At 63.7% G+C, this 27,770-nt stretch overlaps 1 protein-coding gene across 1 annotated transcript; it reads left to right on the forward strand.

Moving 5' to 3' along the window:
* On the forward strand, positions 1–23,356 carry TPPP (tubulin polymerization promoting protein). Its single transcript, XM_069492869.1, has 4 exons — positions 1–31; positions 13,280–13,600; positions 22,579–22,732; positions 23,161–23,356. Exons 2-4 carry the CDS (start codon positions 13,284–13,286, stop codon positions 23,353–23,355), a joined length of 666 nt encoding a protein of 221 aa, XP_069348970.1. The 5' UTR covers positions 1–31; positions 13,280–13,283; the 3' UTR covers position 23,356.
* Positions 23,357–27,770: the final 4,414 nt, after the last annotated feature.

The following is a 27,770-nucleotide window of genomic DNA, read 5'->3' on the forward strand; positions in this document are numbered from 1 at the left end:
GCGCCGCCGCTGCGGTCGCTGCAGCTCCGAGGTAAGCGCGCGAGGGGCTCGGTCCTGCGGGCGCGGCGCGCCGGCCCCACCCTGGGGCTGTGCCAGACACCTGCGCCGGGGCCGGGGACACGCGCCCCGCTCCCGCGCCCGGGGCTGCCAGGCGGGGGGCGCTGCGGGCTCGGGGCCGGCGGCGGCGGGGAGGCTGCGCTGGGGGCGCGGGCGGGAGCAGCTGCCGGGCGCAACGGACAGGCTTATAATTGGGCCCTACTGTGGCGCTGTGGCCTTTCTGGGCGACAAAGAACGCTCCTTGCAGCCTCTTCCCTCCGGGCCTCCCCACGCCCGTCTGCCGGTGCCCAGGCCCGGGGGAGCCGCCGCCAGTGTCAGGCGCGGGACATTCGGCCCCAGGGTTTGAAATGAAGCCCGTCTCCTACGGGCAGGTTTGGGGAGCGCCACGGCCACAGAAAGGGCCCAGAATGAGCGTGACCCCGGCCAGAGCTCGGGTGCCCGTCCCGGGTCCGCAGCACCACAGTCCTCGGAGCGAGAGCGTCACCCTGGCCGCAGACGCGGAAGCTCCCGGGTGGGCGTCGGTCCCCGCCCGAGCCGAGCGCGGTCGGGTGGCGGTCGGGTGGCGGGGCGGGGGTGCCTGCGGGGGAGGCTCTGGAACCCTGTGCCTGGGGCTGCAGTCACGTACATGAGGCCTCAGCGAGGCCTCGTGTCCTCCCATCCGACATCGTCCGGCTCACGCTGGCTGGGCTGTCACCCCTGGTGCATCCATCGCTTGATTCACCTGCCGGATTTACCGGCGCTTCTCTACGTGGGGTCCCTGGGCTGCCACAGCCGGGCCGGCCCCCGCCCCCAGCCCGGGATCAGTCAAGGCTGCCCCGAACGCCCGGCCTGCTGGGGCCGCTTCCTGGGGCCCAGCCACGGCCCCTGGGTCGCTCGGAACCAGCAGGAAGTGGGGCTGAGACGCCGCTTGCCTCACGGTGGGCTCCCTGGCGGGCTCCCTGGCGGGCTCCCTGGCGGGCTCCCTGGCGTCCGTCAGCTGCTCCGCGCCGGGCTCCCCCCATCACGTGAGCCTCAGAGGTTCGGCGGGGGGCGGGGCGGCAGGGTCTCCTGGGTCCGTCTGCAGAACGTGTGGGCCTGGGGGGGTGCGTCTTCCTGGGGAATGAGCTTTCACGATTTCCAAAGGGATCTGTGATTCTGGAAGGCACCGTGATTTAAATGCGAGTTAAAAATGCCCTCTCCATCTCTGCAGAAGGATGACGTGATGCGGATTAGAGACAATGCCTGCCACAGAGGACGTTATGCTAGCTGTATTCTTATCTCCTGGTCATTGTTTTGTCCGTCTTCCTAAATCCTCTGAAGCGGCAATAAACAACTGTTTTAACTATTATACAAGGTTATAAATGCTCATTGTGGAAAATGTGCAAATTACAGGAGAATTTCCTAAAGAAAATTAAAATCACCCATCACTGATTAAGGTTTAAGGGAATCTCTAGGAGTAAAACTGTCCTCCTAGCAGGTCAAGAGGTGGTTCCCCGCTTCAGGCCTGTGGGAGCCACTCCCTGCAGCAGCGGCGAAGAATTAAAAGCTTCCTCAGGGAGAGGTTGTGCCAACTTAGAGTCGAGCCTATTTATAGCTGGTGAGACGGGAGAGCTTGCACCGCAGCTGCAGTCTGGGGACCTTGGGGCCAGGAGCCAGGGGCTGTCTGCACCCCGAAGGCTGTGGTCCAGCCCGGCACCCTCAGCAGGACCACCCTGGGGGAAACACTCTGCTGAGGAGAGAAGCTCACCACCTCCACCTGTGGCTGGTAGAGCCATCAAAACTGTCCCCAGAGAATGGCCACAGAGTGCCGAATTCACCTGAGCCTACAAACCTTTAAGCAGGCAGGTGCTGGGATCAGGCAGGAGAATCTGCACACACCCAACTCCTACGCTTAAGCAAAAGGTGTTTCCTGGAGGGCGAGGAGCTGCAGGGATGGGCCCGGCCACAACTGGGGCTCAGACAGGGGCGCAGCAGCCACCCCACATGTACTTCCACCACAGCCCGCCAGGGGACCTGGTTATGTGTGTGGGAGGGGTAAGCCACAGCATCACAGCCCACGGTATCTCCCATGGGCAGCGTCCCCCACCCAGGACATCGCCACCCAGGACACCTCCCACCCAGGACATCCCCCCAGCCAGGACACCCCCACCCAGGACATCCCCCCCAGCCAGGACACCCCCCCAGCCAGGACACCCCCAGCCAGGACACCTCCCACCCAGGACACCCCTCACCCAGGACATCCCCCCACCCAGGACATCCCCCCACCCAGGACACCCTCACCAGGACATACCCCCGCCCAGGACACCCCCACCAGGACATCCTCCCACCCAGGACATCCCCCCACCCAGGACACCCTCACCAGGACATACCCCCGCCCAGGACACCCTCACCAGGACATACCCCCGCCCAGGACACCCCCCCACCCAGGACACCCTCACCCAGGACATCCCCCCACCCAGGACATCCCCCTCACCCAGGACATCCCCCTCACCCAGGACACCCCCACCCAGCTGTCACACCTCACCTTTTTTTTTTGGCAGTCTCGCTCTGTCACGTGCAGTGGCGTCGTCACAGCTCACTGCGACCTCAGACTGCTGGGCTCAAGTCATCCTCCTGCCTCAGCCTCCCAAGTAGCTGGGACTACAGGCGCCACCATCACGCCCAGCTAATTTTTCTATTTTTAGAAGAGACAGGGTCTCACTCTTGCTCAGGGGGGTCTCAAACTCCTGAACTCAAGCGATCCTCCGGCCTCAGCCTCCCAGAGTGCTGAGATCACAGGCCTGAGCCACCGCGCCGGGCCATGAAGTCAGGGCTGTAGTGTGCCGTGGCAGCTCCTCTTCCCAGGCAAGCTCCTGCAGCATGTGCCCGTCAGCGCCCGGGAAGGCCTTTGCACGGCCCTGCGGGTGGGGCGGGTGCAAGGCCTGGGCAGCCCCCGCAGGATGGTGCCGCTGCCGTGAGCAGAAAGGCAGCCGGAAACAGCAGCTATCCCGGGTCTTGTTTCCTGACGTGGGAATCGGGGCTGTTGGGTCCAGGCTTCCCCGTGAACGGCACAATGACATACAAGGACAACTCAGTCGTGAGCTGTAATTTAGTGTTTAAATGTACAAATGCAGGGCCTCCTTTGGGGTAGAAATATACAAAATCTTTCAAAAGAGTATAAGAAAACATGTTTTCTGCCTTGTACTCAAACGTTTTTTGCAAGCCCTGTACGCTCAGACAGGCTGGCCCTCTCTCCTCTGTGGGAGAAAGTGTGGGCTCATGCTCAGAGGATCTCATTCACACCAACTGTTTGCAATGAGATTTGTGAAAAGGAAGGAAGGGTCCCGGAGCCCCTTCCCCCGGGCACCTCCTGATGGCACAGAGAAGGGAAGGGTGCCTCTGCTCCGGGGGAGCTTCACTTCCTGGCATGGTGAGCAGGCGGCCCGTGTGGGCTCCGTGTGGGCTCCGTGAGATCCCGCCAGAGCACAGGGGGGACCAGGCCACACTGCCCAGCTTCTGTAACCTGCAGCCCTGACCCACCTGTTTGTTCCCAGACTGTCCAGCACCTGCCAGGTGCTGGGGCCAGTGAGCCGGTGTGGCCCCTCCCCCAGGAATGCCAGCAGCAGCCTGCGGGGACCCCACACACACCCGCTGTCCCCAGGGGCTGACGCGTCACTGAGGCGGGAGGGGTGAGCGCTTCATGTGGGGGGTGGACGTGGCTCCGAACCCAGGGGTCCCACACAGGCACCCTCATGGCTGACACGGGCAGCTCCCCGAGCCTGCTGCCCTATCAGCAAGCCTGTCACACGCCCTCCCTGTCCACGGAGGTGTGCGTGGCGTGCTCACTCACGGCGCTCACCGCCATCGCCCAGCCCCACCCCACGCTGACTCCCTGCCCGGGCCGGAGCCCAAGACCCAGGAGTGAGGTCCAGACCCCAGCAGGCCCTTCCGAGCTCCAACCTCTCCCTCCCCCTGTGCCCAGGCCACCACTGTGTGGCCAGGGAGCGCCCACAGGTGACCTGCCCGCCATGGGCTGCTCCTTGGGGTGGCTGTCCCTGCTCCACACACCTGGTCCCCACTTCTCCAAAGGCCGCCACGAGTGCCAGACCCCTTTGTCTCTCAGCAAGGGTGGCATGAACACCTCCGCCAGGCCAGCCCCTTCTCTGCTGGGGCTCGACACCGCTCCATGTGCGCCCCTCTCAGTGCCCGGAGCCAGGCGTGGCAGGGCCACATGGTGGTATGTCACAGAGCCTGTCTCAGCCTCACCCCTGCCGCCAGGCTCCTCCCGCCCCGCCCCGCCCCTGCCGGGTGCCCAGTGCCCCTGTGTCGCGAGCTTACCTCCTGGGTCTGTGCCTGGCGCCTCATGCCAGCCGTTCGGGGCTGCCCCCCCGTCGTGTCCCCAGGGAGCTGGGCCGGGTCTCGCACTTCATTACCGTTTGCCACCTCAGCCCAAAGCCCTGAACTCTGTGGTGACTTTGGCCTGTGTTCTTGGTCTTTATCTGCATGAAGCCACACAGCACACGCCCCTGCGCTGGTCCGAGGACCGATTGGCTGCGCCGCGGTGCCGTTCCCGTGTGCTCCGTGGGGACCACCGCGCCGTTGGCCACTGTGGAGTCGGGAGGTGGGTGTTTGGGTTGTTTCCCTCTGTTGGCAACTGTGAGTGATGCTGCCTTGAACCTTCGTAGTTCCCTGGGCACAGGGCAGGTGACTCTGGGTAAACACTGAGGCGGAGCTGTTGGGTCCGAGTCATGCGCTTCTTCAAATCAGTAGATGATTCCAAGCAGTTTTCACAGGGGAGTGAGGCAGCTGCAACCACAGCGCTCTGTTGCTCCGCATCCTGGCCAGCACTTGTCGTCGTCAGCCTTTAAAATCTTCTAACCATCCAGGAAGGCGTGTGGTCGTATCTGGTTTGGTGTTTCATTTGTTTCCTTTGCTAAACTCCTGAAGCTGAGAACCTCCTGCACGTGTGCTGGGCAGCTGGGCACCGCCTCCCTGAGCTGCCCACTCTCGTCTCCGGCGTCTCTGTCAAGTTCGCTCTTTCTCTCCTGACCTGTGGAAGTTCTTTATATGTTCTGGAGACAGGACGATGTTTGTCCTGCATAGCAAATATCTTCTCTTGCCCCGAGGGTTGCCTTTTCACTCTTCTAATGATATTTTTTGATGAACAAACGTTCTTAATTTTAATCTGGTGCCATTTAGGGATCTTTTCCTTTAGGGGTAGTGCTTCTGTGTCCTGGGTAACGCGCTTTCTCTATGCCAGGGACATCAAAACTTCCCAAGGCTTCTTGATCTGTTCCAGCGACAGCCGCTTAGCAAGCGACTGCAGTTGGACCTTCCCTGGGCCAACACACCCCCTGCCGAGGGTGGTTTCCCTGTTTTGCACCTACCCAAGCGCACGCCACCTGAGGCCAGATGGGCACCAAAGCAGACAGGTGTCGCCAGCAGCCGCCTACTTAAAGCTCCAACGACTCCTGGATTGCAGCCCCCTCTGGGCCTCCGTCCAGTCCAGCCTCTGGACTCTCTGTGCCGCCACCCGCGTGGCTTTGCGAACTCTGTTCCCTCTGTGAGGGGCGCTCAGCGTCCTGGTCTCACCTGGTACGCCAGCGTCCACAGGCTGCCATGACAGACGGGCTTAACTCAACAGGAGTTTGTTCCCCAGCTCTGGAGACCAGGAGCCCAGTGGCACCGTGTGGGCAGGGCCACTCTCCCTCCAGAGGCTCCCGCGTGGGATCCTTCCTGCCCCCTCCGGCTGCCGGGGGCTCCAGGCGATCCCGGGCTGTGGCCACCGCGCTTCAGCTTCTGCCTCTGTCTCCACGCAGCCTCCAAGGGCGGGGAGGGTCCGTCACTGCGGCCCTGGAGGCTGGGACGTCCGAGTGCAGGGCACCGCAGGGGCCCGCGTGCACCTGGTGCCCAGTGAAGATGCGCGGAATGAGGGACCAGCGCTGGAAGGTTCCGCATGTTCGCTCTCAGCCTGCTCAGTGCTTCCCGCGAGCGCGTGGGCATCAGGCGGTTCTCTGTGGCATCTGCGCCACCGGCCTTAGAACTCAGAGGATAGACAGGCAGGCTCTTGGGTCTTTATTTCACTCCCTTTGGGACGTGGGCGGGATGTCCTGTGTGATGCTTTAGAGAAACAGCCTTTGACCCGGGGATGTGGTTTAACCTCCACTCTTGCTGTGGGCGTGTGTCTGGAGCCCTGGTGACCAGGTCTTGAGCGCGGGCCCGGGGCCACGGTGCCACCTGCAGACAGGTCTTCGGGCTCTCTCGCCGCTCCATCCCGTCCCTGTGGCCGCCTAGTGATGTAACTGGTGCTCCTGGGCGTCCCGGGCGCCCGGGCATCTGTGGGCTGGATAACAGGCCAGTGAGGACAACCGTGGTGGGTCACTCGAGTGCTGGAACGTTCCACCTTCCCATCCTGATGCTCCCTCGCAGGGACAGGGCATTGCCATGTGATCTGGCAGGGTCTCCTCTCGACCCCCACAACCTGAGAAGGAGCAGCTGTCCTCGCTTTCTCACCTTAGGTCTGGGCGCAGGTGGCTCCAGTGGTCACCCCTGCCGTGAGCCTGTTCTCAGCCCCAAGTGCGGTTCCTGGGGACTGAGGGCACTAAGCGGCTGGGTGCCGGGAGGCCTCTGTGGGCCAGGGAAGCCCTGCGCATCCATATCTCCTTCCGAGGGGCTGGGGGTGGAAGATGCCCACCAGCCACCCCTGCCGCAGGCCCTGCCTGCCTACCTTCCTCAGTTTCCCTTCCTGGAAGGCTCCTTGCCCGGACTCCCCTCTCCCGCCTGTCCTGTCCCGTCCACTGCCCACCCCTGGTCTCCAAGCGGTCCGAGGCCACACCTGGTTCTGGCGAGCATTGGGGTCCCGGGGTGTGCTCCCTGGGGAGGGCTATCATTGGGGGTGTGCAGATGTCTGGGGACACCTGCTCGGGACACCAGCTCCGCCCTTTCCCTCTCACTTCCTCGGAACAGTGAAGGAGACCTGGGGGGCTTCGTCCCTTCCAGCCTCCAGGTTGCCCGGAAGAAGGGCAGGCACACCCGGCACCCTCGCGGGGCTGGGGCCTCACTGGGGTCCGAGACCCCGTCCCAGCGACCTTCTGGGCCAGCGAGCAGCCTGAGGCTGGGCCCCTGGGCTGGGCTAGAGCTCAGCAGCCCGGCTGTGCCTGGCCCGTGGGTGGCCTGTGCCCGCAGGGTGCGGGGACAGCGCTGTGGCTCCTGCTGGGTGTGCGGGGGAGGCACAGACAGCCAGTGCCGCTTGGTGCCGCCCTGGGAAGCTCTCCCTGTCTAGGGTAGCAGCCATAGCCACAAGTGGCCACTCACATGGAGTGTCCCGAGGAGAGGCGGAGGAATGCCCTGCTGTGACAGAAACACGAACAATGGCCCCAGGGCCACTGCGCTCAGCTGGACTGGACAGAAGAGCTGAGAACGCCCAGTGTGGGGAGCTTGGTGCCGCCCGGGGCGCCCACAGCCTCTGAACGGCCTTTGTCCACTGGGCCTGTTCACTCGGGCCCTGGGGACCCGGGAAGCGCTGGGCTCGGGACGCAGCACGGGAAGGCGAGTTCTTCAGGGATGCCGGCCACTTCGTCCCACCAAGGGCAGTAGGGAGCCTCCCTTCCCCGACTCCAGACTGCTGTGGTCTTTCCATTCCACTGTCCCCAGGCCTCACTGTGACCACCAGGGTCTCAAGAGCCCCGAGCAGCCGGGGCCCAAGCGCAGGTGCCTCGGTGAGCAGAAGGGCCTCCCCTTGCCCCGGGCCCGGCCTCCCTCTCGGGCGCTGCAGCTGGCTTTGGACGTAGCTGGGGGCTGGTTTCCCTCCTGTCCCCATCTCCTCTCCCCCAGCCCCTGTCAGCTTCCAGGGACCAGGCCATCAGGGAGCCCAGGGAATGTTCTGGAGAGGCTGTCTGGGGCCCCGGCAGGACTTGCCTCCGTGGAGACCCGGAGCAGCTGGAGCTCCTTCCCTTTCCTCCTTTCCTTCTGCCCACTCTGGGCTGGGCAGGCTGCCTCTGAGGGTCCAGTCTCGTCCTGCCAGGCGCAGGGCCTCCACGGGCACGTCCTTCGCTCGGCTCTGAGTCCGAGGGCGATGGCTGGAGGGGCGCTGTCCCCAGGGCCTGGGCGAACCCACGGTCTGTGCAGAGCCAGGCCTCGTCTGATCCTCAGGACGCCTCCATCTCCAGGACGCAGGAGCCGTCGCTGCCTGCAGCGGTGGCAAGACGCCCGGCGTTGCCTGCGCAGGAGTGGGGTCTGTCTCGGCAGGTGCTCCCTCGGTCAGCGGCCACACCTGGTTATGGTGAGCAGCACCGGCTCAAGGTGTGCTCCGAGGTGAGGACACGATGTGGGGTGGGCCAGGAAGGGTCCAGGGACTCCGGGAGGGCCACGGGCTGCCCCTCCGGGTGGAGGGCGCTACCCTGGACAGGGCTTGGGATAAAGATCGGAAGGATCCCGGCGGCACCACCGCCCCCAAGCCAGCCCTGCGGAGGCTGGAGCATTGCGCAGAGAACCACTGATGGGCGTAGGAGCCGGCAACCCCTGGGGGCCCCAGCAGGGGCTCAGGAAGACCTGCTTTAGGAAGCCCTGCCCACCTGCAGGGCCTGGGGCTGTCACCAGCCGGGAGACACAAGCTCCTGCCAAGCACAGCAGCCGCCCACCCGCTTCTCAATGGCCTGGCAACACAGCGCCCCGGGCTACGGCGCACGCCAGGCGGTTGACACTTTGCCCGTGGACGGAAGAGGTTGGTGAGAGGGGCCCAGGCCAGCGCGCCCACACACAGGGCGAGACACGCAGGGCAAGCCGAGAACCTGAGTCATGAAGATTTAGGGGTAAAGGTCATGATGCCAAGGTCACAGAGTGTCTTCATCCGCAGAGATGGGCTCTCCCCATGGGACAACCTGGTCCTAGTGACCAGACTTGGTCCTAGTGACAGGGACCTGGTCCAAGTGACAGGACCTGACCCTGCTCACAGGCTCCGTGCCCAGGTTGCTGTCACCTCACTGGTGCCCCAATTTCTAGTCCTTCTGTTGGTGTCTCTCTCTGAGGCAGCCGTGGCAGCTGTCCCTCTGCCTGTGACGTCTTGGATCACATTTCTACAGGTTTTGTTTCAGGCAGGCAAGTGGCCAGGAAGTTCCAGGGAGATTCATTTTGGGAAGGGGGTTCCATGGGGCCTCTTCTGAGCACGGAAGGCCCGTGAGCTGGTGGGCAAGGCCAGTTCAGGTGTCTGAGCCAGTGGGGACGAGGGCAGCAGTGTCCAGGCCTGTGGCACCGCAGGAGGCCACTTGCTCCCCCAGGGCAGCTGCCTCTCTGGGCGTGAAGCTGCCCCAGCCTCCACTCTGAGGTCTGTAATTGCAGCTTCTGCCCCGTCTTGCCTTTCCAGCCCCTCCTTTGAAATGCAAATCTGGTAACACAGTCTGTCAGGCACTCAGGGGACAGATCTGTCAGCTCCCTGCTCTTACCTTCAGGACAGCCTGGGCCCACAGCCCCTGCAAGACTCCACCAGCCCCATTCGGGCTTCCTTGGGCTCTGGCACAGAAGGAGCACCTCCTGCTGGGTGGGCTGCTGGTCAGAGCAGGGGACTCCTGGCCAGTGGATGGGGCAGAGGCACGTCCCTCTTGCAGGAGACCCCCCAGAGGTACAGGCCATCAGAAGAGAGGTTCAGGGTGCCCAGCTACAGGTGCAGGGCACTCACCTGGGAATGCAGGGTGCTCATCTGGGGGAGCAGGGCGCTCACCTGGGAATGCAGGGTGCTCATCTGGGGGTGCAGGGCGCTCACCTGGGAATGCAGGGTGCTCATCTGGGGGTGCAGGGCACTCACCTGGGCGTACTGGAGCTCACCTTGACGCAGGGAATGCACCTGAGTGCAGGGTGCCCACCTGGGATGTCTTCCCTTTATTGCTGCACTCCGGGGGTCAGCAGTGTGTCTTCCAGAGCACCTTTTACTGTTTATATTCCCTCCTGGCGGAAGATGAGAGCAGTACAGGGGTGAAGGGGCATGAAGTTCTGCTGCCCAGTTCACACTCAGTCCCCGCAGGAACTACAGGGGGCAGGAAAGCGGAGGCCCCAGGCCTGCGCCGGGAAGGGCGAGCCCGGGCAGTGCGGCACTGGGGAGGGCAGAGCGGCCTGGGCCGCGCTCGGAGGGAGGGAAAGGCTCCAGGCCTCCAGGCTCACTGTCGGTCTGGACGCCTCCACAGTCCCATAAATCTCTGCTTACACCTTCAATTGCTTTTTAAATTAAATTTAGTCTTATTACTGTCATTATGAAAATAGCACATGGATTTAATGAGGCAATTCAAACAACAGAGAAGAGCACGGGGGTCGCGCCCTTGTCCTCAGCCCGCCCGTCGGCTGCAGAGTCCGGAGACCCTTCCCGTCGCTGCCGCCGCCGTCTCCTCCTGCCCTCGCCGGCTGGAAGCGTGTTGGCTCCGCGGAACAAGCAGCAGCCTCGCTCAGCCTCCCGCAGCGGCACGCAGGACCTAACTCACTCTGTTAGTTTTAGTTTAAAGAGCCTTTTTAATATTTTGTTACGCTAATACATGTTCAGGGCAAAACACAGCAAAAACCTAGAACAGAGCTTGGGCGCGTGTGTGAGCCACCTGCTGCCGTGTCGTGGCGTCTCTTCCGCGGTCCCTGAGGGCTGCGGCCCCTCCGCGCCGCCCTCCCAGCTGTCCTTCATCCCAGGGGCGCTCGGCTGCAGGGAAGGCCGCTGGCGCGGGCAGGAGTCCTCCGAGAGCCGCTCTCAGCCGCCGGGCCCTGCCTGCGCCGCGCTCCGGGAACGCGCGCCCACCCCGGCTCCCGGCTCCCGGCTCCCGGCTCCCGTCGGTGGAGCAGGGCCCGGCCAGCTGACGCCGGGGCGCAGTTGAAAGGGGCTCCGCTTTTCCACGCTCCGGAGCCTCCTCGGCTGCCCCGACGTCAACTCTCGTTTTTCCCGGACTTTCCTCCCAGGCCGCCTTCTGGTCTGGCCGCCCGGCTGTCCCTCTCCAGGTGGCCGCGTGGCTCCTGCGTCCACTCCCTCCTCTGCGCCGCTCACGGCCTCTCCTTCCCGGAGCGCTGGTGCTCCCCGGCCTCCGGCCTCTGGGCGGCCGCTCCCCACACCCGAGGGCAGCGGCTGCAGGTGGCCTGTTGTCCTCGGCGCCCGGGCACGCGACCCAGCGTCCGCAGACCACAGCCGGTGAGCCAGCACCAGGCGCGCGCCGGCAGGAGGGCCGCGTCCCACGTGTGCCGCGCCCGCCCGGACCACGCCGCTCCCGCTGCCTCCGCCGCGCGGCCCCTCCACCTGCCGCGATCGCTTACCTGCGTGTCCGCACCTGTGCTCCCGCCGGAGGCCGTCCTCGCGGGGCAGGACTTGCACCTGCGCTCGGTCCCCCGTGTCACCGTGCCCTGGAGGCCGATCTCGCGCGGGCTCAGGCGTCCCGCGTGCGCGCCCAGGGCCCCTCCTCCGGCCCCTCCCGGGTTGCTGTGCTGTCTGGGCGACAGCGCGCGACGTTCCGACCTCCCCCGCGGCCCTCGGAGGACGTCTGTGCTCGGGAGAAACGGCGCCGTCCCAGCAGCAGAGACGGCGCCTCTCAAACCCCGCACGGACGTTTCCTTCCAGCCCGTTTTCTCCTGGTCTCTTAGACCACAGGACTCGCGCCAACTCTGAAGCATCATAAAAGGTTCTCTTTGACCACGCGTAACACACCCACAGGAAGTTCACGTGTTCTCACCAAACCCACTATTGCTTCCAGTAATTTCTTAACAGCTTTTCCTTCCCAGGTGTGTGAGTGCTGCAGAGATGCCCGTGGCAAACCCGCGGCGGGCCTGTGGGAAGCTGCTATTTCAGACAAAGAAACGGCGCGGGCACCACACCTGGCCACCTTTCCTGCCCCTCGGGGACGCAGGGGGCCTCGGGCTTCACGTTTTCAGGCCGATGCCCTTGAGGCTTCTGATTTCACTTTCTCTCTTCCCTCCGGCCTCCCCGCTCCTGCCCCAGCCCCAAGCCCTCTGTGGGGTCCTGGTGCCTCCAGGAACGGCCTCCTTGGGGCAGCTGCACTTTCTATGCGGCCCCTGAGAGCCTCAGCCCGGTGAGCTTCGTTTGGGTTTTTCTGGCTGTTTGGGGACATTTGTAGGATCTTGAGTTCAGCTGGGGCCGCACTCAGGAACCCCCCGCCATAGCTTGGCCATAACTGGAACTGAGAGCCCAGATCTGAAGGGGATTCCTGAACTGCGGAGTCATGACATCAGCCTGCTGCTCTTGGCACTGACCCTCGGGCCAGGGCTGTGTTTGTCCGGATTCTGAGGGCCTCTGCTGCCGCTGGGCCTCTGGGCTGTGGCTCCGCAGGCAGCTGTGACCCCTCTGGGACTAGAGCCACAGGCTGGGCCACTCCCTGGGGTCCCGCGCTGGGACGGAGCTGGCGCTGGGTGGGGAAGTGGCCTCAGCAACCCACGGCCTGTCCCACCTGGCCCCGTCCGTGTCCGTGTTTGTGGCGGAGGCACGCGCCACGGCTGAGGACCCGGGGTGCCTGGCGTGGCCCTGTGCCCCAGAGCCCTGCCCGGGTGGCCCTGCACCTCCTCAGCCTCCACCTTAGGGGGCCTGGCCTCCTGCCCTGGGGCCAGGCACCTTGAGAGTCCAAGAGCACGGCTTTTCCCACCCGGAGGCCCACAGCCTCCCTGGCCCTGAGGGGCCGTTGCAGGCAGGTTGGGCTCTGGGCTTCGGGGCAGGTCCTCCTTGGACGTCCTGAGGGTCACCGCTCACCCTCCCCTGGGCAAGACTCAGTCCTGTGGCCAGAAGGCTCAGCACTGAGGCTGCTCTGGGCCCTTCCCGGGGATGGCGGCCCCAGAGCTGCAGGGAGGAGTGGCCCAGGGAGGGAGCCGTGCAGCTGTGGCCGAGGGGTCAGGCAGGGTCTGCTGTGCCAGGTCAGACCCTGAGCCTCCCTGGCCTGGAGCCCCCCAGGGAGCCCAGCTTGGCTCCCACCTGGGCTCTGCTCTTGCTGATGGTTTTAACTGAATGGGGCGGTGTTCCTTGACCCACCGGCTTGGCAGCGGCAGGGTCCAGGTGCCAGGTGGGCAGCAGTGCCTCCCAGCCTCTCTTGGCCCTGCCGTCTCCTCGGCTGGACACACACTCACCTGCGGGGCAGGTGGCTCTGAGGGGCTCCGAGGAGGGCCTGCCCATCTCTGGACTCGGGGCGTATCCTGAGCCTGCCGTGGCACATGCAGTGCGTGTCCTGTCCTGTCCCCGGGCCAGCCGGGGATGCTGGGGCCCTGTGAGAAGCAGAATGACGCCTTTCTGTTCTTCCTCCCACAGCGACATGGCCGACAGCAAGGCCAAACCCGCCAAAGCGGCCAACAGGACACCCCCTAAGTCCCCGGGGGACCCTGCCAAGGACAAGGCAGCCAAGCGGCTGTCACTGGAGTCCGAAGGTGCCAGTGAGGGGGCGGCTGCCACGGCCCCCGCGCTCAGTGCCCTGGAGGAGGCCTTCCGGCGCTTTGCAGTGCACGGGGACACTCGGGCCACGGGGAAGGAGATGCACGGCAAGAACTGGTCAAAGCTGTGCAAGGACTGCCAGGTGATCGACGGGAAGAACGTGACTGTCACCGACGCGGACATCGTCTTCAGCAAGATCAAGTAAGTGCCACGCGGGCTTTGTCCAGGCCAGGCGGCTTCCCTTCCAGGGCCCAGGGTCCACGCTCGGGAAGGGATGGTCGTGCAGACCTCCCAAGAGGTCTGCGGTTCCAAATCTGGGGGTGGATTCTGTGCTTTAACGGGCAGTGAGGACAGGGGACGTGGCTGTGCTTCGAGACACCTGCTCTTCTCAGAATACAGTGCCCAGGGATTGCCCCAGACCTCGCCCTGTCTGGGGCAGGTTCTGGGGAGAACGTAGTTCCCAGAGCATCTCTGGACTCCTTGATGCCACAGCCTGAGTCTCAGTCCCCACCTTTGCCACCTCCTGGGCCTGTGATGGGGTGTCTGGCCTTGGAGCAGATGGGGGTGAACTCTGCTCTCCCTGTCAGAAGCTGTCACTGCACATCACAAGCCTCCCGTGAGCGAGGACAGTGCCGGCACGTGGCTGGGGGCAGGTGGCTCCAGCGGGCAGTGGGGGCTGAGTCTGCGGGCAGGTGTCCGTGGCCCCAGGCCGTGGAGGCCCGTCCCTCTGTGTGGCCAGGAGCTCACGCTCTGCCTCCAGCCCCTCTGCACTACTTCTCTCCACTTCTGACCTGGGGAATTTTCACATACACAGAAAAGGTGAAAAATAGAACAAAAAGCCCCAAAGAGGTGGCAGCAAACCACCACCTGTAGACTCAGCCCTTGTGGCATTGTGCCATTTGCTGCATCTGTGTGCACACGTGTGCATGTTCCTGCACTGTGTGCATGTGTGGTCCTTGCTGTGTGTGCACGTGTGCACACGTGTTCCCATGATGTGTGCACATGTGTTCCTGTGATGTGTGCACACGTGGGCAAGGTCTGTGTCTTGCATTCCTACATATTTCCTCTTGGACACTGGGACGTGCGTTGAGGTACCCTCAGACCCCACTTCACATCCTGCCGTGAATCCTTGAAGCTCAAGGACATTGTCCTGCCCACCACGACCCTGTGATCGCCCTGGCCCTGTCAGTCGTTGCGGGAACAGCTGTTTCAGCTGATTTCTGGCAGTGTCCACTTGTGGTCAGTGCTTTGTGTTTAGCTGTCTGTCACCATAACCTCTTCGTCTCCTTCCTCTCCAGTCCCCCGCCTTTCCTGTGCTGCGTGTGCACGTGTGTGCAGACGTGCGCGTGTTCCTGTGCCGTGGATTTTCCAGGGGGCTGGGCCATCGGCCGGACGTCCCCATCCTCTGGCCCTGCTTTCTGTCACTGCTGTGCCCTCTGGGAATGTGGTAGGGTGTTCTCGGTGTGGTGAGGTCCCCTGGCTCCCTGTGTCACTGGCCAGTGCCCATCCTGGACGCTGACCTGAGTGGCGGCTGTCACTGGTGTCACCACAGGACCGTGGGCCAGCCGGCTCCTGGGGAGACCCCAGGTTCCTGGGGACAGCACTCGTTCCCTCAGAGCCGGGGGCACAGGCGGCCGGGCGGGGGAGGGTGGAGGCCCCCAGGAGCCTGCTCAGAAAGGGCCCAGAGACAGGGGCTGCAGACAGGCGCAGGAAGAGGTGGGGCCTCGGCCTTTCTGCCCCGCAGGAAGAGGTGGGGCTGGCCAGAACCCGGCACGACGGCCCTCACCGAAGCGGCAGGACTTGGGTGCTGTCGGGCTCTCTGCTCCAGCTTGAGCCAGGCCCTTCTCGTGGCCCCGGGTTGGAGGGGGCAGGACAGGGGGTCGTGGCCCCAGGGAAAGGGGTTCCATGAGATTACCGTTGCCCGGGACCCTGATGGCCTGTGTCAGGGACCTGGCTGTCCCTGCCCACCCCACTGCAGACGCCGACTTCTGTGTCCGTGGGAGCACGGGGTCGCCACAGAAGGGCGGGTGGGCCGCTCCACCTCTGTGTTGCCTCAGTAAGCTGCCTGTTGTGCAGGGGACGTCAGAGCTCGGAAAGCCATGCTAGCGGGCGCCCTGTCACCAGCCACCTGCCTGCCTTTTGGGATCCCCTGACTCTTGGGTCTCACAGGCAGTCTGGGCCAGAACGTCCCACTAATCTGTCACCCTGTGGCTGCCCCTCGGCCTCGTGGCCCCTGACAGGAGGTGGCGTGGACAGGTTAGCTCCACCCCCAGGGGTGAGCAGGCCTCACTGTCCTGTCCAGACTGGCCCACCCTGACCAAGGACCACTGCCGCTTTGTCCCTGAGCCCGCCTGGAGCCCGACTCCCACCCTGGCCAGGGCCCAGCCTCCCCTGCAGTGCCGGCTGTCTCTGGGAGGGTACGGCCAGGGGCTCCTCGGGCACGTGTGGCCCAGCTCTGTGCTGCTCAGCTGACCCAAGTCCCCCTGCTGAACAGGGTCCCAGAGTGTCACCAGGTTCTGTTTCTGCCACTCGGGGGATGTGGGAGTACAGGGGCCACAACCTGAAAGGTGTGGCCTAGGGTTGGGGAGACGTCTCCAGCCAAGAGACGGCATGGGGATGCCACCACCAGGCATGGAAGGTGCCGGCACGTTCTAGCATAGTGTCTATCGGGGAGGGGGCTGGACGGGGCCTGTGTTTTGATTCTTACCCCTGCGTCGCCAAGCTGGGGGGCTCCAGCGCCCTGTGCGACCAGGCCTCATGCAGCGAGTGTGTCCGCCGGCTGCAGCTCCTTTGTGGTCTGACCCGAGGGTCTCAGCACCTCTTGTCCCCGTCTCCCTGGGATCGGGCGGGGGAGGCTTCCAAGGGGTCTCAGGACAGACCAGCCCTGCCAGCCCTGCAGGGAGAGGAGCAGCGTCCTGTGGCAACAGGCCCTGCAGTGTGGCTGTGAGTGGACGGTGCCACAACAGGCAGGTCCTGGTGACCACAGGTGCTCCAGCAGGTCAGCCAGCCGTGGGCAAGTGGCACTGACCTGGCTGTGCCCAAATGCCCGGGGGCCGGAGCCCAGGACTCACTGTGCCGAAAGGCTGCATCTGGCACACCGACTCGGGGGGTTGGGGGAGCCAGGATAGCCGTGCTCAGCACGTGGGCGGCGGGGAGAGCAGAGGTGGTCACGGAGCTCTGCACCCACGTGTCCCGGACCAGGGGTGCACAGCCAGGAAGGTTGGCGCGGCCCCTGGGCCATGTGCCCCCTCAACCCCCAGTGCTCCAGGCGTCCTGGCTTAGGGTGGGGGCTTGCCCTTTGCTGACCCAACCTGCCTGCCAGGTCGTGGGTGCTTCTCAGGTGGGGCCGGCGTGGTCCCGCTGCTCCAGGCCCAGGGCACCCTCCAAGCCATCCAGCGCTGGCCTCCACCGACCCGGTGTGCCCAGGGATAGAGGGGCCCTCAGACCTGTGCCTGTGGATGAAGAGTGAAGTTTCTAGAAGGGCTAGGCTGGAGGTGGGAAGAAGTGGCCTGCCCGGTGGCCAGTCACCCCACAGGGGGACCCCATGGTCCACAGCCACGGCGTGGCCCAGACACCGCCACTTGCAGTCAGGGCCACAGTTCCTTCTGCAAATGCAGCGAGTTGCCTTCAAGCTACAGCACGTGTGCACCGGCATGCACATGGCACACATACATGTGCACATGCCTGCACATGTGTGGGGGGAGCCGTCCAGCTGGGCAGCAGGAGCCCAGCCTGAGGGGAGGCCGAGGGACCCTGACCTCCCACCCTCCCTGTCCACCTGCACAGGACCCTCACGGCCTGGCCCCCACCCTGGGACTGCCCTCCCTCCCAGGGCCTGGGCTCTCCTTGGGCTCCCTGTGGCCTGAGTCCCACGTCGGGGGGGGGGGGTCTCTGCTCTGGGTGGGGCCCCTGACTTCCCAGGCATGTGGGAGCAAGGGATGCAAACTCATACCCTTGGCCCAGGAGGAGAGAGGTGGATGGTGCCCTGGCAGGGTTGGGGGACAGTGACCCCAGGAGCATCATGAGGGGACGGTGCCCCAGCAAGGGTGGGGACCCTGCAGAAAGCGCTGGAGTCCTGGGGCCCAAGGGACAACCAGGATTTCCCTGTTTCCCAGGGAAGCCGGTGTGCTGACCACAGGCCCAGTGGGGGTTGGGACGGCTCCTGCTGTGCACGCTGAGGCGTGGGACGTCCAGCGCCAGCCACGCTCGGGCGCCAGGCAGCTGCAGGAGGGCCCCACGCCCTGGAGTGCACAGCCGCCTGGGTGCTCTGGCGGGACTCAGGAAAGAAAAAGCCCAACTATTTCTGTTTTCAAGGCAGGTTGCCATGGCTCTGTGGGCCTGGTGCCAGCCGGGGTATCTGTGGCCTCTGTTTAGTCCTTGTCGCCACGGCAGCGCTTGTTTGTTTGGATGTTACTATGTGTTAAATCTTAAACAAATTTCTTGCAGGCAGAGTCCAGGTTTTTATTGACGACTACTGTTGGCCCAGACACCCCTGCAGAGAGCTTGCAATGGGGTTTTAAGACACTAATCCAGGCTCGAAGTGTGCAGACCCCAGTGTGGGGTCCCAGGGGCCGTGGACAGCAAGTCCATGTGGGCCCAGGGAGGGGTACGTCAGGCCTCAGGCACCCTGGGTCAGGCTGTGCCCACCCCTGCCACCCCCACGCCCTTCCTGGACTGAATGTCCGCAGACCTCGCCCACTGAGCCCTCGGGGTCCCTCCGCGCAAGGGGAGGCCCCGCCTCGGGCAGAGGAAGACCCAGGCTGGGTCTCTGCTCCTGGGGGGGCGCGGCCTCCCTGGGCTCCAGCCTGCCTGCGGGCACCCTGTGTTCTCCCATGGGGACGAGCTGGTGCGTCCGTGCAGGGTCCCGGCAGGGGCTCAGCTTGGGTGGCACAGGCAGGGTCTGGACAAGGGCTGGGAGGAAGAAAGGCCAGCGGCCAGCCCCAAGGAGGGCAGGCCCGGGGCGCCCTGGGGTCTGCCGGGTCACCAAGTGCACGGGAACAGCTCACCTGCTGCCGCCTGCCAGGGCCGGCAGGGCCCAGCGGGCTCATCCTGGAGTCTGCAGGCGGCTCTGCCCAGAAGCCACTCTAGGGCCACACGTCTGGGGGCCGGGGAAGGGCAGGGCGCGGGCAGAGCTCTCCGTGTGGCCTCACCCTGGGCAGCGTCTGCGCCCCCAGGCTCGGGCCTCGCCTGCCCCGGGGTCCTGTGCGGGCCTCGTCTCACCCTCGGCGACCCGGGCCTGGGCCGGGCCTGTCCCTGTGGGGCCCTCTAGTGGCCGCCGGCGGCAGGGCAGGCGACCGCGGCGTCTGCAGAGTGGAGGCCCGTGGGCGCGGTGGCCGCGCGGGCAGGTCTGTGGCAAGGTCTGGGCTGGTGGCCCCGGGGCCTTGCAGTGAAGGCTCCTGGGAGCCTGCGGCGGCTCGCTGGGGCAGGGTTGGCAATGCTCCGTGCTGCTGTCCGGGGACAGTTCCCACTCCCTGTCGCTAGCCTGGCTGCAGAGCGCCCAGGTGGTGTAAGAGGATGACCTTCCGCAACAGCCAGCGTCTGCCTGGACGACCTCCGGCATCGGCCCGCAGCGCACCCCGGGCCAGGGCAGCAGCGGGGGCACGAGGCCCCTCTGGCCTCCAGCCCGGGTCCTGCTGACGGCCACAGGCGAGTGACCACACAGAGGCACTAGGCAACGCGAAGTTAGGAGCAGCCCTAAGGGCGGCCGCTGCCCACCCGGAGGGAAGTAACTGGACGCTGTGGGCAGAGACCGCGGGGCAGGTCCGGGCTCGGCCGGTGGAGCCGGGGCAGCCGGGTGGCTGTGCCTGGGCGGCCAGAGCAGGAGGAAGGTTGTTGGCTTCCCGGTCAGCCCCGGAGCTGAGCTGCCTGTTCAGCGGGCGTCTCCCGCCATCAGCTGAGCCCACAGGGGCTTCAGGAAGGGGCTCTGGTCTCCTGCGACCAGGGGAGAAGCCCTCACAGGTGGCGATGTCCAGGCCCTTCCAGGCCCTGTGTGGGCAGAGGCCACCTCCCCAGCCCCCGAGGGGTTTCTGGGCTCGCTGGGAACTGGAAGGGCCCAGGGGCAGTGGCTGCTCGGGGGTCTCAGCGTGGGCATCTGGTCCTGCTGGGGCCCGGGGGACGCAGGGCGGTCAGCGTGCACGGGACAGCCCTGGGCAGGACGAGGCTGCAGTGCGACAGTGCCGGGAACCGCTGCGCCCTCCTCCAGCCGGGACAAGGCGGAGCTGCCGGTCCAGGTGAGTGGCCAGCCTGGGGCCGCCTCCGCCCTGGAGGCACAGGCCTGTCCTCAGAGTGCTGTGCTCCTGGACAGCCCTGGCCAGGCCCCGTGTCCCCCAGAGACTGAGCGGGGTCCCCTGCCGGCCCTGGGTTCTGCCCTGAGGCCTGGAGGACACTGGGCCTGGGAAGCAGACGCCTCTCCCGGGCACTGTGTGTGTGAGCAGTGGCCACATCTGCCGGGCTGGGTTTGGGGAGAACCGCATCTTCTGAGCAGCGTGGGCTCCCAGGACGCCCCCTGCCCTGTGGGCTCCAGAGAACAGGCCAACTCTGTCCCGGGAGCCACGGAGCAGGGCTGGGTGTCTCAGGGAAGAGACGGGCTTTGTCCTCCCAGCACTCACTGGGGACTGCTCTGGCAGAAGGCGCCTGGCTCCCCCAGGGAGACCTCCTGCGGGCTCAGGGCAGAGACCAGGGCTCCCTCTCCCCAAGATCACAGGGACACTTGGGAACATGGGCCTGGCCAGTGGCTCTTGGCACAGGCATCCACCCCAGTCTGAATGTGATCTCTGATAGGCAGCCCCTCAGCCACCCGCTCCCCAGACTGAGGGGCTGGCACTGGTGGTGCCTGGAGCTGAGGCCGCCCAGAGGGGGCTGCATGCCCCAGTGCCGGTCACCAGGCTGGCGGTCAGGCCTGGCGTCCGCATGTCAGCCTGGGCAGGGCTGTGACTAGGAGACAGGGGCGCCTTTGACAGCACAGGACAGAGAGGCCCCACAGGGCCTTAGTGAGTCAACACACCCCGCGGGCCCAGCGGGACGAAAGGGTGGCTTTATGCTGTCCGTGCCAGGCACCGCTGAGGGAGGCCCTGGCAGGTGTCCCGCTGAGAGCTCAGAGGGGCAAGAAGCCACTGCCCATACACTGCACGTCCCCCGAGTCCCCCAGCCCCTCCTGGGTGGAACAACAGCTGGTTGGACACTGTGCCGTGGGGCTCTGGCCCCAGCATTGCCCCCTCTGGCTCAGCTCTGCCCCAGACCGGGGGTTTGGTTGGAATGTCCCACATCTTCGGGACATATGTAAAGTGTGTGTGGATCCTTTAGCTGCTGTGTAAAACTCGGGCTCTGGGAGCCGCATGGGGGCGGCGTCTTCGTATCTGCCTGGCCACGGAGCCCACTGTGTCTTTTCTCTTGCTGGCTCGTTCTCGAGTTGCTGAGTGTTGTGGGCACACATCAGTGTGTTCACCTGGTCGCTGCTGAGGGACATTTGGGTTGTGGTTAGGTTCTGGTGACTATGAGTGAAACTGTGATACAATCCCATCCAAGTTCACGTGTGAGCTGACGTTTTCATCTCCCTTGAGTAGGACCCAGGGCTGTGTGCCGCGTGGCAGGTGTCTGTCTTGGTGAGACCCTGGGCAAGACACCGGCAGTGAAGGAGCCCGCCAGCCACTGCAGCCACCTCAGCCTTGGGACTGTGTCCTTTTCCTTACTGTACTGGCTGCAGCCACCCTAGTGTGCAGTGGCGCCTCGCTGTGGTTTTCCTGACGACGCTGAGCGTCTCTCCATGTGCTGTTTGCCATCCGTGTGTCTTCTTTGGGGACGTCTCTGGCTCAAATATTTTGCCCATGTTTTTACACGGGGTTTTTCCTTATTGTCGAGTTTTCAGAGTTCTCTGTGCATTTCAGCTACGAGTCCTTTGTCAGGTGTGTGTCCTGCCAATATGTTCTCCCAGTCGGTGGCCTGTCCTTCCTTCCTCTCAACAGTGTCTTCTGAAAGGCACAGTTTCCAGCATGTTGGTGAAGTCCAATTCATCCAGTTTGTCACCATGGACTGTGGATGTCATTTCTAAGAAATCTTTGCCTAACCCAAGGTCACAGCTTTGCTTTTTCATGTTCTTGAAGTTTGTTGTAGGGTTAATAATTAGGACTGTGATCTGTTTGGAGTTAATCTGGTGTGTGGTGCAAGGTGTAGATAAAAGGGTAATTTTTGCGCTGGGGTCACCGATTGTTCTACCTCCGTTTGTTGAAAAGAATCCTTTCTCGCCTGCTTGCCTCCTTGGAAAGCAGTGGGCTGTGCGTGTGTGTGTGTGTGTGCGCACGTGTGGGGGCTGTCCCTGAACCCACCAGACAGTGCTGTTGATCCACGGTCTGTCCTCTTGCCAGAGCTGTGCTCTTGTCACCCTGGCTTTGCTGTGCGCCTAGAGATGTGTCAGCCTCCAGCTTTGTTCTGGTTTTCAAAATTGTTTGGCTTTTCTAGAGCCTCTGCTGAGTGAGGTGGACAGAGCCGCTGGGGTTCTGTGGGGTCAGGCCTCTCTGCGGTCACGGACGCAGCTGGAAGGGCCTGGGAGGGGCCTTGCTCACAGCTGCTCCTCCAGGACCCACAGTGAGGTCGTTTTAAACCTTGCAAAGCCTCACTAATTTGGATTAGGTGGGGTAGATCAAGTGGGAAAATGTTTTCTAATTAAAATTATAAAAGGCAAAGAGCCAGTTTAGAACCTCTTTGCAGTCGCCCAAGAGAGGGTCTGATGAATGTGCTGTGGGGTGGAGCACAGCTCTGGGTGCCCCAGACCCCCCAGGCTCTGCCCCAGCCCCCCCAGGCTCTGCCCCAGACCCCCCAGGCTCTGCTCCAGCCCCCCCAGGCTCTGCCCCAGACCCCCCAGGCTCTGCTCCAGCCCCCCCAGGCTCTGCTCCAGCCCCCCCAGGCTCTGCCCCAGCCCCCCAGGCTCTGACCCCTGCGCTCCACGCTCACACGCAGTGGCTGGTCGGGGCTAGGGGCTCAGGTCCTGACATGTGGGTCCTGCACCCACCCTGCCAAATGCCCTGGGGGACCCCACGCCCCACCCAAGACCCCTCCCTGTGGGTCTGCCCGCCCGGCCCCTCCCACCGTGCAGGGCCCTGGGCGGGGGAGGGCTTCCTCCCAGACGGGCGGGGTGTAGCTCGGGGCCGCCACCTGACCCCGCCTTAAGCCGCCACCGCCCACAGGGGGAAGTCCTGCCGGACCATCACCTTCGAGCAGTTCCAGGAGGCGCTGGAGGAGCTCGCCAAGAAGCGGTTCAAAGACAAGAGCGCCGAGGAGGCGGTCCGCGAGGTGCACCGGCTGGTCGAGGGCAAGGCGCCGGTCATCTCAGGGGTCACGGTGAGGGGCGGGGCGGGGCCTTCGGGGAGGGCGGGGCCCGGTGGAGCTGGGGCGGGGCCTACAGGGAGGGGCGGGGACCTGGGCGGAGCCTGGTGGGGCCACGGCCGGCCTGGACTGAGCTCGGTGGGCCCGGAGACACTTGAGGACAGAGGTGGACGGGCGGCCTGACAGCCCAGGTCCTCGGGAGGGGGCCGGCGTGGGTTCCCAAGAAGGTGGACAACTGCATGAAGACCAGGCCGACCTGGAGAAGGGCCAGGGGCAGGGGCAGCGTCCTGCAGACCCCGGGCTGCCCCGGCCAGGAGCGCCCATCCCACATCTATCTGCGCTGTGTCCTCCGGGAGACCGGCCCAGGTCGGGCCCAGCCTTCACCTGGTCCCCTCACCTGGCCCGCAGCTCACCTCTTCCCTCCCACCCCTCTCCTCTTGCAGAAGGCCATCTCATCGCCCACCGTGTCGCGGCTCACAGACACGACCAAGTTCACGGGCTCCCACAAGGAGCGCTTCGACTCCTCGGGCAAGGGCAAGGGCAAGGCCGGCCGTGTGGACCTGGTGGACGAGTCGGGCTACGTGCCTGGCTACAAGCACGCAGGCACCTACGACCAGAAGGTGCATGGGGGCAAGTAGCTCCGCGGACCTGTGCCCCGCGACGCTGCAGGTGTCCGGGGAGCAAGAACTGTAGCCTGTCACTTCATTACATTCCTGTGGACATTCTTGTGCTCACTTGGGCAAAACTCAGAGGGGCGACTTGCTGGGGGCTGGAGCAGCTGTGGGGGCCACACCCAGGCCTCCCTCCTGCTGGGCACCCGACACCCCCCTCGAGGACCCCAGGTTTGGGCCCTGACCCTCCCATCCCGCCTGCCTCGGCCTGAGCTGGAGAGTGGACGGCCGCTTCCAAAGTGTCTCTTGGGATCGCACCACACTGGCTACCTGGTTTGCAGGTGAAAGGGGTGTTTTAAAGGAGCAGGTAATCATGGGGACTCTGGGAACAGACCCTGTAGGAGGCCACGCCGACCTCTTGACTGGGAGACACTTTCCAGGGGCCTTGAGGGCAGCAGGAGCTGAGGAACTAACCAACAGCACAAATAAAACCGGGTGAGCTCCAGGCAGACTCCTGTCTGTGGGCCCTGAGGCCTGTCCTGCCGCAGACCCCACAGGGTCCTCCGGGCCTTCCTTGGAGGCCAGGTGTGGGGAGGCAGGTCCCACAAGCACACGCACATGCTTGCACACACTCATGCACACGTGCTCCTACACACACACACTTGCACACACAGGTGAGGTGACAGGAAGGCTGAGGGGCACAACAGCCAGCTTCCCGGCTGACCAGAGTGACCTGGAGCATGAAGTTAGCCGTCCTCAGGCTGCTTTCCTGAGATGGTGACTGCACGTCTGTTCTCAGAGTGGGTCCAAGAAGATCCAGGATGTCCTGTCCCCGCGTTGACAGGCAGGAGCCTCACCGGCATGTGACAGGCATCTCTGCCCGGCCTCCCACTTGTCCATCCCTGCTGCCCGCCGTTTTGCTCCCAAACCTCCTGTCGGCCACAGCTGTGCAGTTTCAGCTCTCTCCAAGTGGCTCTCCTGACCTCGCCCGACCCTTTGGAGCGCAGGACGCAAACGGGCCTGGCGCATTTGCCAGGGCTGTGTCCTCCACCACGGAGTGCACAGGTGTCAGTGGGCGCAGCCTGCCCAGGACCCCCACATGTCTACACTGCGAGCACGCAGCACAAGAGCCCTGCGCTGCTGCTCTGTCCCGGGGATGCTCATCAGTGTGGCCACCTGCTGTCACGTTGGCCCCCACGGTCATCTGTCCCTTGGCATGAACAGCCATCACCTTGAGTGTAACCTGCTGGGCCATGTGGTTCTGGAGCTGGTCCTGGAAACAGCCCGCGGCAGCCTCGGGGAAATGCTCCCAGGAGCCCATTTGCCCTTGGCTCCGTCCAGCTCTGCCCAGGGCCGATGGCCGTCCAGGGCTGGGCGTATGGCGCAGGTGGACAGCAGGCCCCTCCCTCACTGCCACAGCACAGACACGCCGCCCACCTCCACTGAGCCCTGAGAGCACCTGGTCACAGGTGCAGCCCACTTACCCGTGTGGGGCTGCCTCAGGGCTCCCTGCTGAACAGTCCCCTGAGGGTCCGGGTCTTCGCAGGCCCCTCAAAAGGGAGGCCTCAACTCAAGGATGGGGCGGCCCAGTGGGCACCTTCCTTCTGAGGTTCTGAAGCTCACAGTGCCTGGTGCTGAAGACCGAGGAACAGTGGCTTTCAGGCTGCAAGCCTCCCTTGTAGGGCCCGGCCCAGCCCCATCTCCGGGCTATGCCCAGCTGGCCCTTGCGTGAGACCTGCAGGCAAACGTACGTAAGATGTGGGAAATGTCTGAAAACAACTCTGAGCATGCAAAGTGTTTAATAATCTGATCACAACCCAAAAAGCCCTTGTGTTCAAGTTGATGATGACTTTCATTAGGGTCAATGAACAGGCTCCTGCCCAGGTTGAGCAGCTCAGGACCTGGAAGGACCCCGGCACCCCACACCCTCCTGGGCGCCTGTCCCCTGCAGACCCCCTGGTCAGAGTGCGGCACCACCGTGGGCTGTCTGTCCCTTGATCTGAGGCTGCTTTTCTCTCGTTCTTCTGCCCGTGAACAACCCCGTCTCCACAGTCATGGCCAAGTCACATGGAACAGACACGATGCCAGCAGGACCCCGGCCCTGGGGCTGAGCGCGCCCAGCCAAGGCAGAGGGACAGGCCAGAGTGGCGTCTGGGGGTGCCCAGGCTGCACAGCAGGAACCAACGCTCTCCTGGACCCCACAGTGGTCTGTGGGGACACAATACACTGAAGAGACAGGTGCCAGAGCACCAGGACGCTGTCTCCTGTTCAGCAGGTCGTCTTCAGGCTAGATGACCCCTACACGAAGGTCCAAACCAAGTCAGGGCTGGCCTGCCCTCACAGCATACTAGGAAATTGGATCCAAGGAAAAGAAACAACACAAGTGCCCATCCCCTCAGGGGACTACAGACCCCCCAACCTCACAGACAGGAGGCCTCTGCCACAGACAGGTCACCCCATCTACGCAGTCGGCATCTTGCTCGCCACAGCACCCTCCCCAGGACGGGACAGAGCAGCCCAGAGCGGTGAGGTCCACAGGCCCCGCCTGCGGAGTGCCAGCACCACCCATCTCAGGCCCCCGGAGGGGAGCTCCATGACAAGAAATGCTCCTTGCACCTCTAATGAAGATTTTAGAATGCATTCCTGAGTGCTGCAGCAAATCTTCGGGTTTTGTGAATGGAAACCGAGTGCACATTCTCTCTGCCTTGGTGGCCTTCCCTGTCGCAGCCTGGAGGGCCCCTGGGCTCCAGAGGGAGAGACCTCTCGCCCCAGACTCTCTCCCAACACGCTCTCGGCTGTCGCCTGGCACACAGCACCAAGAGGCCAATTAGCCGTCTCCAGCGCGTCCCCTGCCCGTCCCCCACGGGTCCCAAGGTTTCCTCAGACACTCGTGAGCCAGGACAGCACCCTCCAGTCGGGTTCCAAGTGTAGATCTGCAAACACACTCTCCCCTCCCATCTGCACCACCTAGCAAGGAAGGGGGAGTAAAACTCAAGTCATGAGGACATACTAGTCACCATTCTGTCAGGTTAAAATTGTCTGTTGAGTTTGTCATTGCATCTGTGTGTAGCCTTTGAACACAGAACATCTACCTGGACCCTAAATTCACTGGACAAAACAGCCACATGCATTTTCCTCAGTCAGTTTCTGAATATTGTGACTACAAAGGCAGGGTGTTTGTCTTTTTTGCATGTTTTTATGCAATGCCAATTAGCTTCTACTAACCATGGTTAAATAGAAATTCAATGTCTATCTGTGAATACAAGAAACTGCACAGCATGCAACCCAGGACACAGGGACAGGTTCTGTCAGGGGTGACACCCAGGAGATAGGGACAGGTTCTGTCAGGGCTGACACCCAGGAGACAGGGACAGGTTCTGTCAGGGCTGACACCCAGGTGACAGGGACACCCAGGAGACAGGGACACCCAGGAGACAGGGATGGGTTCTGTCAGGGGTGATACCCAGGAGACAAGGGCAGGTTCTGTCAGGCGAGGACATCAGGAGACAGGACAGGTTCTGTCAGGGGTGACACCCAGGAGACAGGGGCAAGTTCTGTCAGGGGAGGACATTAGGAGTCAGGACAGGTTCTGTCAGGGGAGGACATTAGGAGACAGGGACAGGTTCTGTCAGGGGTGACACCCAGGAGACAGGGGCAAGTTCTGTCAGGGGAGGACATTAGGAGTTAGGACAGATTCTGTCAGGGGAGGACATTAGGAGACAGGACAGGTTCTGTCAGGGGTGACACCCAGGAGACAGGGGCAGGTTCTGTCAGGGGAGGACATTAGGAGACAGGACAGGTTCTGTCAGGGGTGACACCCAGGAGACAGGGGCAGGTTCTGTCAGGGGAGGACATTAGGAGACAGGACAGGTTCTGTCAGGGGAGGACATTAGGAGACAGGACAGGTTCTGTCAGGGGAGGACATTAGGAGACAGGGACAGGTTCTGTCAGGGGAGGACATTAGGAGACAGGACAGGTTCTGTCAGGGGTGACACCCAGGAGACAGGGGCAGGTTCTGTCAGGGGAGGACATTAGGAGACAGGACAGGTTCTGTCAGGGGTGACACCCAGGAGACAGGGGCAGGTTCTGTCAGGGGAGGACATTAGGAGACAGGACAGGTTCTGTCAGGGGTGACACCCAGGAGACAGGACAGGTTCTGTCAGGGGAGGACATTAGGAGACAGGACAGGTTCTGTCAGGGGAGGACATTAGGAGACAGGGACAGGTTCTGTCAGGGGAGGACATTAGGAGACAGGACAGGTTCTGTCAGGGGAGGACATTAGGAGACAGGACAGGTTCTGTCAGGGGTGACACCCAGGAGACAGGGGCAGGTTCTGTCAGGGGAGGACATTAGGAGACAGGACAGGTTCTGTCAGGGGTGACACCCAGGAGACAGGGACAGGTTCTGTCAGGAGAGGACATTAGGAGACAGGGACAGGTTCT

The sequence above is a fragment of the Eulemur rufifrons genome, chromosome 17 (assembly GCF_041146395.1).
Source record: "Eulemur rufifrons isolate Redbay chromosome 17, OSU_ERuf_1, whole genome shotgun sequence".
Taxonomy (NCBI): Eukaryota; Metazoa; Chordata; class Mammalia; order Primates; family Lemuridae; genus Eulemur; species Eulemur rufifrons.